This window comes from Phoca vitulina, unplaced genomic scaffold (genome assembly GCF_004348235.1).
Source record: "Phoca vitulina isolate PV1807 unplaced genomic scaffold, GSC_HSeal_1.0 scaffold4, whole genome shotgun sequence".
In the NCBI taxonomy this organism is placed as follows: Eukaryota; Metazoa; Chordata; class Mammalia; order Carnivora; family Phocidae; genus Phoca; species Phoca vitulina.
Genome location: NW_022589707.1, coordinates 55,570,734 through 55,583,504, shown reverse-complemented (window position 1 = coordinate 55,583,504; position 12,771 = coordinate 55,570,734). Strand labels below are relative to the sequence as shown.

The window sequence follows — 12,771 nt, the reverse complement described above, 5'->3', positions numbered from 1 at the left end:
TGCACAACAAAGGAAACAATCAACAAAGACAACTTACTGAATGGGAGAAGATATTTGCAAACGATAAGGGGTTAATAAAAAATATATGTATACATACTCAGTACTAAAAACAAAAACAAAAAATCCATAAGAAATGGGCAGAGGACCTGAATAGACATTTTACCAAAGAAGATATACAGATGGCCAATAGATACATGAAAAGATGCTCAACGTCACTGATCATCAGGGAAATGCTAATCAAAACCACAAAGAGATACCACCACCTATCAAAAAGACAAATAAGAGTTGGCAAGGATGTGAAGAAAAAGGAACGGTACACTGTTGTTGGGAATGTAAATTGGTGCAGCCACTATGGAAAAGAGTATGGAGTTTCCTCCGAAAGTTAAAAATAGAAAAACCATACAACACTGTAATTCTACTTCTGGGTATTTACATAAAGAAAAGAATTAAAAAAGATACATGTATCTCTATACTTATTGCAGCATTATTTACAATAGCCAAGATATGGAAGCAACCTTACTGTCCCTGGATAGCTGAATGGATAAAGAAGTTGTGGTATACATACACAGTGGAATATTACCCAGTCATAAGAAAGGAATGAAGTTCTGTCTCTTGTAATAACGTGGATGGACCTAGAGGGTATTATGCTAAGTCAGACAGTGAAAGATAAATACCATTATGATATTACTTCTTTGTAGAAACTAAAAAACAACAGATGAACACACAAAAAATTCAAACAGACTCCTAAACAGAACAAACTGATAACTGCCAGAGGGGAGGGGTGTAGGGGAATGACAAAATAGGTGAAGGGGACAAAGAGGTGCAAAGTTTCTGTTATAAAATAAGTAATGGGGATGAAAATTACAGAATAGGGAATATAGTAGATATTTCAGTAACTTTGTATGGTGACAGATGGTAACTATACTTATTATGGTGAGCACTGGGTAATGTATATAATTACCAAATCACTATGTTGTACAACTGAAACAAATACTATGTCAACAATGCTTCAATTAAAATAAGTAAATAAAAACAAATAAACAAATAATGTACTACATGGAAAAACATGGAAAAATGTATATATAGGATTTGTGCTGTCCTCACTTAAAATATATTTATGTTGGCCCATTATAGAATTTGAGGTGTTCTGTTTTTATTTTTTTCTATAATCATTGCTGACTACATTCGAACTTACCAACCTAAATTCTTCAAGTAATATCTTTTAAAGCAAAAATGGGGCACCTGGGTGACTCAGTTGGTTGAGTGCCAACTCTTGATTTTGGCCTGGGTCATGATCTCAGTCCTGAGATCAAGTCCCATGTTGGGCTCCATGATCAGTAGGGAGTCCGCTTCAGAATCTCTCTCTTTCTCCCCCTGCCCCTCCCCCTGCTCGCACATGGGCTCTTTCTCTCTCTCTCTCTTTCAAAATAAGTAAGTCTATCAATCAATAAATAAAGCAATAATGTTATAAATGAAGGTGAGTTATCAAGGTAGGGGCTTCTAATACAGAATCTAGTATACACTTCCATGTTTATTTCCCAAATATTAGACTTCTACTAGAGAAGGAGAATTTCTTTTTTATCTTCAAGACCATAAGTTCCACCTGTAGAGAATAGTGTATTCTTAGCCCTAGAAATATCTTAAACATATCTGAAATACCCAAAAATTCAATTTATGGAAGTTGTGCTTTTTTCTGATGTTTATGGGAAGATACAAGGATACAAGCTTATAGAATTGGGTTTATGCTTAAGAGTCTACCCTAGCTCACATTTACCATTCGTCACTCATTTCATTTCCTTTCTTTTATCCTACTTATTTTGCCCAAGTCTCACCTTCCACTCACTGATCTTCATTTCCTTTACTATAAATACACCCTTTTCTAGATGGTTGTGCCAGTCCTTAGGGCCTTTCTTTCCAGAGAGATTTCCAAATTATATATGGGAAATGCAGTGTTTTATTTTTTAACTTTCCCATTTCCATGCTGCCAGAAGCAACCACCAAGTAAAAAGTGACAAGAGGAACTAAAGACTTAGAAAAGCAAACCTACTCCACTAAATCTGCTCCAAAATCACGAATTGGAGATAAGGGCCCAACAAATGAAATAGAACTGTGCATATATTCTTATACATGAAATTAGATATACTGCCCTTTTATCAATCTTACTTGCTATTAAAATAAAGGGTATGATTTTATAATTTTAAATAAAGGGAAATTTCCTTTATGATTTCTTGTTTGAATTTAAGTAGAGAGAAAAGGTAGAAATTTACAAAAATAGCTCCATTCTGTGTAATGACATAAGTGTTTGAGCTAGGTTTACTAAGAACCTCCCAAGTTACTTTAATTTTATAACACAGCCTAGACTTTCTAATTAAATATGCAACTTCTGTCTTAAGAAAAAAAACCATCGTATGCTTTTTACAGTATATTTAATTAAGCATTTCTTGTAAGTTCATTTCAGTATCTATCATGGACCACTAAAGTTGGAATTCAGTTGTAAAATGGTAGATTAATTGCCTTTTGTATTAAATGAAATAATCTCAAATATGCAAAGTCAGGAAATTTAACTGTGGCCTTCAATTGCTTATTCAGTGCATTGGAAAACTGAATGCAGAAGTACAGAAAAAAAAGCCAAAGGTTGTTAAATGTAGCACATCACACACATCTTGCACTTTACTTAATGATCCAAGTGTTTATTACTATGAAGTAAATGCACCATTTAAAGAATTATGGTGGAATTGTAAAACATTGAAAACTCTAATTAATTTTAGTCTGAAGCATGCAGCGTGCCCATTTTGTCTAAAACATTTTCATTATCATCAGTATTTTCCAGTTATTAAGATAAATTTTTTCCTCATTGTGCAGCACTGGCATATTTTCTGTATTAAAAGCACAATCTTAAATGCTGTTGAGAATTATATCTGGAATATGCTTGAAGTGAATAAAAAAGTTTTTGACCACAGATTTGAACAGTATATATTGTTTTTCGACACCTATTCTATAACTAACATAACAGGTTAGGTGTACATAGTTTTTTGCCAGAAGACAGACAGATAGATAGATATAAACATAGCTATATATATGCTTATTAACATAGCTATATATATATATATGCTTATTATTTCTATGCTTATGTACATTAACATAAGCATACAGATAATTTTGACTATTAATTTGAATCTAACTACAATAATTCTTCTCTGGCCAAAGGAATATTTAAAATCTAAAGATTATATATGAAAATGGAAATAAGTTAGTGCTTAGCTGCACCTTCTCGCTTCACTTTATTGTTCTACTACCACGTACCTGTCTGGTATGAATAGCAAATTCAGTGAAGTAAAAACAACTGAAACCATTCTCTTTGTAAACATTGACCTCCATTATGCTTACTTATTTCTGGAAATAGTTCAAATGGCCAGATTATAGAGGGATTTATTAAAAGAAAGCTTATATTCTCTGTTTGTAAAAATAATCCATGCTCAGAGTGGAAAAGTAAGAAAACACATGAAACAAGGGAATAAAAATTAAGAACACCATTATGAACATTAGAGATACTTACGAAAGGAATTGTAAGTAGAACAATGAAAAGCAAACTCTTAGTTGTATATTTTCAGTGTAGGCAGCTATAGGTGCCTTGAAATTTTTTTCCACATAAAATCTTTGCACATACATGATACTTATTTTGGGTTTAGAAAACTTTCATTGAGTTGCCATTTTTTGATCTTATTTTGAAATAACTTTAGACTTGGAGAAAAATTGCAGAAAATACACAGATAATTGCCATTTGCCCTGCATCCAGCTTGCTGTAGTGTTACCAACTGCTCTAACCAAAGTAAATTACTGAAACCAGGAAATTAACATCAAGACAATACTATTTACTAGTGCATAGACCATATTTAAATTTTGCCAGTTTTCCCACGAATATCCTTTTTATGGTGCAGGATCCCACCACTGTCTTTAGTCCTCATGTTCCCTTAGTCTTCTCCCATCTGTGATAGTCCAGGCTTTGTATTTTCTTTCATGACCTTGACAGTTTTGAAGACTACTGTTCGATTATTTTATAGAGTGTTTATGTGGTGTTTTCTCATGATTAGACTGAGGTTATGCATTTTTAGGAAAGATACCACAGACCAGAGTTGTGCCCTTTTTAGTATATCATAGCAAAAGGTTAGTGTTAATATATATTGCTAGTGACGTAAACCTTGATCACTTGGGTACGGCGATATCTGACAGCTATCTGCACTATAAAGGTATTCAAAGTCATCTTTAAATGTGTAAAGAATCAATGGGGAAAGTTGTCCCCTTGTATAATATTACTTTAAAAGAAGTCATTTAATTTGGCTGTCTCTAGGGTAAAGGCAGAGTCATCTGTACTCAGACTAATTTGAGTCCAAATATTACATAAGCAGTAGAAATTCCAGCTGCTAAAATAATTGCCCTTTATTTGGAGTTAGTTATCTCCTAAGAAAAAGGGAAAGCAGGATGGATAGATTTGATTAATTGGCATCAGTTCTTTGAACTATTATGAGAACTAAGGCAATTTTGTAAATAAGGAAAATTGAGAGCGCCTCTGTTCCAATTGATGGGGGAAGCTTGAATAGCATTTAAGCAAAATCTTACAAGTTGTATTCATTGATAAGAGGGATTTAGTTTAGATAAGAATGGCAGTGTTTTTACTGATTTCTCTGTTAGAATAACTCTTTCAGTCTTATGTTGCCACCTAGAGCATTAGACCATAATCCCATGGTCTATATATGCCTAGAAATGATCATTGTCCTTACTACAAGAATGCTGTCAGTGTCAAAAGAGCAAGAAGGCTAAAGAACCACCTTAGTTATTTGGAGTTATGAGTAGTTGTTATGTGAGTGGGTATTCTTGAAATTCCACATGTAACTAGCAGGTCTGCAAGATTGTTACAAACAACATGTTTTCTGGAGTATGAATTAACAAGCTTCAAAGTTAAGAGGTAAACCTGTCTACACTTTCCAGTGGCCCCAAAGGGTACATTTTCTTGCTGGCTGCTTCAGAACACTTCATGAAACAAATGTCAAAATTGTCAGGACTGTCACTAAGAAAATGATCCATGTAGCAAGGGTCTTCTTTCACTCGGAAAAAAACAGATGTCTTATCTCAGCAAAGAGTAACAAAAATCTGCCATTTATCAGAAGAAATTTTTGCCTGCCCTTAATATCTAGTAGTGAAGAAATACTTTGATAAAAGGTTCCTTTCTTTGCAGTTTCATTCATTATGCAATCATTTGTCAATATTTGATTTGCTGCCTGAGCTATTTTAATGATTTTATTAATCTTAATTACTTATAAAATTCTTACACAAATTGACCTGTAATGTTAGAAACACAAATTAGCACTTCCAAAAAAACCAAAAAACAAAACAAAAGCAAAGCAACCTCTAAAATCCTTTCTGGAGCTTTATTGTGTCTAATTCTAATGTTTTTATTGATAATGATAAAATCTGTTACTGTTATTTTCATTTATCTGATGATGTTCTACGATAGCAATTACAATGTGTTATACTCTAGCAGTTAGGGTTAAATGCCTTTTCCTCCCCTTCATAATCCTTTTCCTCATCCAAATCACAGTTATCCTTGTACCAAGGAAAAAAGAGATTGGATCTTATTACCTATGGGAATGATTTAAAGGCATAGAAAGGCAATATATTGTAAGACATGTCTTCAGCATAAAGAAAAATGTGGAACAGTTCTTCACCTGTCCTGAACAGGAGGCAATGTTAGAAGAGACACTCATTTATAAACTAAGCAGTCGAACCTTGAATAATGCAGTGGGGTTAGGGGTGCCAACAACCTGCATGTGACTTTTGACTCACCCAAAATTTAACTGACAGCCTACCACTGACCAGAAGCCTTAGTGGTAACATAAAGAGTTGATTAACACATATTTTGTTATGTGTATGGTATACTATATTCTTATAAAGTAAGCTAGAGATGTTGAGAAAATCGGAAGGAAGAGAAAATACATTTACAGTACTGTACTGTATTTATTGAAAAATATCTGTGTATAAGTGGACCTGCATCGTTCAAACCTGTGTTGTTCAAGGGTCAACTGTATATATTTTATTGCTAAGAAAAATTCAACAAAAAGACTGGCATTACAAGAATTTTAGTTAAATACGAAAAGTTTATAGATGCTTCCTATTATTATTAAGCCTTTACATTTCCATTTTGACTTGGAGTATTATTGAAAGCTGCTGGGGAAAGTGAGATAACCAAGCTCATTAAACCAGTACGTCATATCAGTGTGGGAACTTAGGCTGTCCACATGATAAAGGTTCCAATCCTGTCCTTCAAATTAAAGGATAGCTTGATAATGGCCATTTTGGCTAATGTTGCTTCATACATTTTTGTTTTTAGTACTGTCCTGGAAATTGTAAGATTTTTAGAAGTGTGACTCTTGGATAAGGAAGAATATTATGCTTTTCCAAGTTACATTAGTTTAGGCAGACTTCTCTTTTATTCGTTTTTTATTCCACTGTTACACATAATTCAGAAATCATTTATTGTACTCCAACTATATACTAAATGTGCCCTGTTGACGGTAAGAGTATAATATAAAAAAATAAAGCCCTGCCTTGAGGAACATATAAATTCAGTGCTACCTAGCAAAAAATTCTTTCCACTTTTACCTGCTGATTTAACACTTCCTGTCAGTGTCTCACCCAAAGAAGACAGTGGAAAGAATAGAGCAAGATTTGGTTTTTATTGGGATCTAATCAAAATATAATCTCTAGAAACTCTTGTCCAAAAGTGGAAACTATCTTATTCAAGAGTCAATCGAACATAATATCTCTGTTCGATAGAGATAAATTGGAAAAAAAAACAACATACAGTGGCTATTATACTTAGAAAAAGATGTTAAAATTTCATTGCCAAATGATATTCAAAACCCCATCTCTTGCATGCCACATATTTATAAATGGCCCAAGTTGGATGATAATATTGATAATTTCTCCACTTTTCTGGTGTTGACAAAGTCTAAATCACGGATGGTGGTGAACTTTGAGAGAGACAAAGTATATAAAGGAAGCTTTCTCCACCTTAATGCTTACAGGCAAGGATGTGGTTTTTCATGTGAAACAAATATATATGCCTTCATTTGCGTTTACTTAACGTTAATTTACTAAGCAGAGCTCAACAATTATTTAATTGAATTGAATTTGGTTTTATATGATTCAGAGATAGAGGGCGATGTATTTGGTGATACTGGTATTATTGTTGTCTAGAGATACTTAAGAAATTGCTACTCATGCTTTAATTCAATAGAAGAAGAGACAATGCTTCTTAACTTCAGTTAGTAAAAATGAAAGATCATAAATTAGAAATATTAGGGAAGCAAGACTGCTTTATACTTGGTATTGCTGAAGGAACATAGATGATGAAATGGGTTACAAATTCTAAGATGAAATACTTTTCCAGACTCTTCATTATTTATACTTTGGAGGTCACCATAATATTGAACACAGATGCACTTCATTCCTATGGAGACCGACATTATGAAGTTACTTCATTTATTCACCGTGTTCCACAGGAACCTGCTGTGAATTATGAAGCCACCACTTAGAATCGAAACTGTAGAAGGTTGTAAGCATTCGATAGCCTGACATGCCCATGTTTCCTATTTTAGAGCTGACTGATCTTCAGATAACATATGGTGGTACAAGTAATTGGAAAATTGGCAGACCTGTCAAGAAAGTATGCTAGATGAGACAAAAACACCATGCTGGAACACATAAAGTGTCTCAGAAGTTAAATTTATTTTTATCAAAAAGTGAAGTAAAAATACCTGATTCACCTCCTAAAAAGGACACTTTTTATGGGCAGGTGTTTTCAAAAGTGATTTTTAGGTCATTAATAAAATAAGTTGCTTTTAAAAACATAGAGAAAACTTCAGTCAATGTGTAGTGTAAAAGAAAACCCGCTGTAAACACTTAAATGTTACATAATTTTACCATATTGTTTTCTAGGATTACCAGAATCACAATAGCTAATTCTTCAGAGAATAGAATTAAAATGTATTAAGTACAGCTGATAAAAATGCCCTAAAGTTTATATTTTAATGTTTTCTAAAATTTATTTCACAGGAAGATGAAAATGAAGCTGAAAGAAAAAATATATCTCAGGAGCTCAGCATGGAACAGAAAAATCCAAAGAAATAAAGGATTTTCTGTAGTGTTTTGAAAAGTTTGCAACTTATGTAGTAGCAGATAAAATTTCTAATTGTAAAATGTTAAATTGTAAAATCTAATTTACAAAATGTTCTCAATAAAGTCGTTGAAAATGAAATAGGACCTTGCATTTGGAATTTGTATGTTTTCTAAAGCAATTTAAACTTTTACATAAAAGACCTTTAAAATACTATTTTTAATTCTGAACTGAAATCTGAGAATAGAGATAGAATTTTCTCTTATCTATAACCTGTAATCTGTAAGTATTAATACAGCTGGATGACCTAAACAACAAATCTCTGACAGTCGTTTTTCCCCTTAATAGTCTCTGTTGTCTTCTTCAGGGGCCTTAACAGAATTCCAACTATTAATATTGAGAAAAACCAACATAGTTCAGAAATGAACAGGGAACACTTGCATGCAAAAACACTTAAAATCAAACAGTGCCACAAGATGAAATACCATTTTGTGATTTCATCAACTTATGTATGACATACTACTCTAGGATTGCAGGTAAAGGCTAAAAAAATAATTTAATATTCTCTGCAGCAGAAGTAGTAACATGATTTTTAATTCATAAAATATCAACTAAGGACCTACTATTTACTGTGCCCTACACACTCTTCCTGGACGTTTCAAGAACAGTTCCCAGCTGTATTTCTTTGGCTTAGGAATTTTTTAAAATCCCTTTGATACCTATCTTTATCAGAGAGAGTTCTCATAACAAGACATTTTACTTCCCCTGATTCTAATTCTTTAGCTATCATTTGCCAGCTTATAGCAGGAGCAACAAAACTACTTGCTCTTTGCAGATGTCTTTATTGGATTATTTAAGGCAGAGTTTCTTAAATGAGAAGCAGAACTTTGGAGGGCTTGTAAGAGAATGTCAGCGTACAACTTCTTCCCCGTGAGAATGTGTACTTGCCCTGGAGCCATAGTTAGTTTTATCACATGCATCTGACGAGCTCAATAAAGGTGTGACAGTGGGACGTGCTGACAGTTACCATGCAGTGAACCGAAATGGGAAAAACTACAAGTAGGCAAGATAGAAAATTCACTGATATATAGCCTCAAATAATGTAACTGTGGATATCAGGAAAACAGTCATATCCCACATATTGGACTCCTTGGATGAATTTTGGGACAAAGACTTTGAGGCAAATGCCTGAGAAAGGCAGGTTAGCTAAAGAGGGCCTTGGCAATAAGCAAATATAAAAAATTATTTTGACATCTTTCCCCATTTTTTTCTTTTTGAGTTAGATATCCATCTATTTCAAAATACCCAAATTGACATAAATTAGAATTACATTAGTAGGGTCACTTTTGAAAAGAAGCAATGATAACGTGATTCATACCATAGGTAGCATTTATTATATTTATTATGTTGCAGGTACTGTGCTAAATGCTTACAGTACATTATGCCACTAATCATCCCTGTTAACATGTAAGATGGTTACTATTTTCCCATTTTCCAACGATCAATCTGAGGTTTAGATAGGAAATAAAGTTATGTAGCTTGTAACTGGCAAAGCAAGACTTCAAACCCAAGCAGTCTCACCCCAGAATATCACATTTAATTATTGTGGAAATACCTATTAACTACCATACCCCTTTTAATCCACCGTCTTCCCCCAAAATGGACAGTCTTGCTTGTTAGCACCTCATTCATCACTTGCTACTTCTCCTTTAGTTATTTCTCCTCTCCAGCTACTCAGCCATGCTTAATTTATTTTGAAGACTTTGGCTTTAGTGAAGTAAGTGAAACAGTTTCAACTACCATTCTACCTGCTCCAAAACAGGAGAGTCCTGCTTTATCTTATACATTGAATTACAATGAGACAAGTGTAACAAAATGACTTTTTTTTGGCTATTTTTTTCAGTAAACTGTTTATTCAATTGTTAGTACACTGCCATCTCATCTCTTACTACTTTCATTCCTAAAATAAGTTGTTCAATAGTATGAGAGGCACAGTGACACTCAGCCACCGGACAGGCATTTTAAATATATATATATATATTTAAGTGATACCCTTAATCATTTAAAACCCCAATTTTCCTTTTTAAAAAGGATGTACAGCGCAATAAATTTTGGCAAATGTATATATGTGATCACCACTCCAAGATAAAAAAAAAAATTTTTTTTTTAAAACATACCCCTTGGTTTAGGACAGTAAGTGATAAAGTAGAATCACTGTAAATTTCCTTTAGGGATAATTTACCATATGAATTTTTCAAATTTTTAGGGTCCATAAATTCATGCCATCAATACATACACCTAAATCCTGTTGTCACCCTACAAGGCTGCCCACATTATGTAACTGATTATATTGGTCACTTTATTTGAATCAGATTATGCATATTTTATATTTTTTAATATTTTATAGAATATTACATATTGTATTAGCTCAGGCTGCCATAACAAAACACCCCAGACTGGGTGGCTTAAACAAGAGAGATCTATCTTTTCATAGTTCTGGAGGCTGCAAGTCCCAGGTTTTAGTTTCTGGTGAGGACTCTCCCTGGCTTACAGATGGTCCTCACTGCATCCTCACACAGGCTCTTCTTGGTGCATGCATGAGGCAAGAGAACAGGCAAGCCCTCTGGTCTTTATAAGGACACTAATCCTAATCATCAGGATTCTAACCTTATGAGCTCATTTAACCCTAATTACTTCCTTACTCCAAATACAGCCATACTGGGGGGCTGGTTCTTCAGCATATGAATAGGGGGGGCCAGGGGGGACACAATCAGTCCATAACACATTATTTTAAGTAAGTCCAAGTGCCTCTGTTAATAACTATTCTAACTTAAAAAGCACTAGAGCAAACTCCCAGTGAAATGTCTATGACAGTATGGATTATATATATTTATAACTACTATTCCACCTGCTCTGAAACATGAGAATTCTGCTTTATCTTCTGTACACTGAGTTATGATGGAACAAAATATTAGAAATGTTAATAACTGGAACATGATCTAGAATTGATTTCTAAAAAGACAAACCACTGCATAATTATATGTACCTGTTTTATCTCTATAGATCCCCATTACTTAAGCTTGTTTCCTGACCCAGATTAGGTGTAACACTACCACTATAAATCAGCCCGTGACTAACAATACAGAATACTTAAAGGACAAAATTCCTTTGTACTTTATGATGCCTCTATCATCTCCACCCGCTCAACCGAATTGTTCCCGCTTCATGTTAGTGACTGGGCTATATTTCTTCACGTCCTTAGAAAATTTAAAAATAAAACAACTTTATTCAGTATTTTTCTCTATCATACTTATGACCAGCATTTAAAAAAAAAAAAAATGCATTCAGAATTCTACTCTTTCCTCAGGTCTATGAAATAAACAGCAGAAGTAGGAAAAAGTATTAGGCTTTTCTCAAATGGAAATTGCTGAGCAGTAAGATCTTAAATTCATTCAACAGAACTGCATTGGAACCTTCTATATGCCGTGCACCATCCGTTACCAGGAATTCAATAACAGACAAACTCCCTCTGCTGTCACTGTCTTGAAATTCTTAATACTTTTTAAATAAGGGGCCCCACAGTTTTACTTTGCACTGGGCCTGCAAAGTACATAGCAAGTACTACTAACACGTATTGCTTTGACTCTTTAAATCAACTGTACTGGAGTAGTTTACATACATTATCATGCACCCCTTTTAGATGTACAGTTCAGTAAATTGTGGCAAATGTATCTATCAATGTGATCACCACTCCAAGATACAAAGCATTTCCATCACTCTACAAAGTTTTCTCACACAATTCTGCAATCATTCACACACCCCTATTATAACCACTGATCCGCTTCCTTTCTTGATTAGTCGGCCTGTTCTAAAGTTTCATGCAGGTGGAATTACTCCAGATGTATTCCTTCATGTCTGGCTATGTTCATTCAGCATAATATTTGAGAGTCATCCAGGTTATTGCATGAATCAGTAGTTTTCTTTTTTTTTCCATTGTGTGAGTGTGCCACAATTTGTATATCCATTTACCTGTTGCCGGACATTTGAACAGATACTATACAAAAGAAGATATACAAATGACCAAGAAGTATATGAAAAGATACTCAACATCATTTAGTTATCAGGAAAATGCAAATTAAGACCACAATTACCACTGTATACCTACTAAAATAGCTATAATTATGTGGCCCAATACAGCAACTACTAGCCACATATGGCTAGTCTGAATTAAGTTATGCTGGAAGAATACATGCCAGATTTTGGTGACTTAGTATGAAAGAAGGATAAAGTATCTCATTAATTTTATTCTGATTACCTAGTGAAATGACAATAAATTTAAATAGATTTGGCTAAATAAAGTATACTATTAAAATAAACTTCAGGGGCTCCTGGGTGACTCAGTTAAGTGTCTACCTTTGGCTCACGTCATGATCCCAGGGCCCTGGGATCGAATCCCACATCCAGCTCCTTGCTCAGCGGGAGAGCCTGCTTCTCCCCCTGCTTGTGCTCTCTCTCTCTCTCTCTCTCTTTGATGAATAAATAAAATCTTTAAAAAGAATTTTTAAATAAACTTCAACTATTTCCACTGTTTTAATGTA

The 12,771-nt window shown here is 34.0% G+C and overlaps 1 protein-coding gene across 2 annotated transcripts in view; it reads left to right on the top strand.

Annotated features, from left to right (window-relative positions):
- PHF14 (PHD finger protein 14) overlaps nt 1–12,771 on the top strand; it is a 235,529-nt gene that overhangs the window by 211,354 nt on the left and 11,404 nt on the right. Inside the window, exon 20 of one of the 2 annotated variants that reach the window (XM_032402043.1) lies at nt 8,113–8,313. The exons of the other annotated variant lie outside the window; for it this stretch is intronic. Within the exon in view, the coding sequence (XP_032257934.1) occupies nt 8,113–8,187 (75 nt within the window). The 3' untranslated portion in view covers nt 8,188–8,313. Of the gene's footprint in view, nt 1–8,112; nt 8,314–12,771 lie in introns of those variants that run through there. 2 annotated transcript variants of the gene reach the window in all.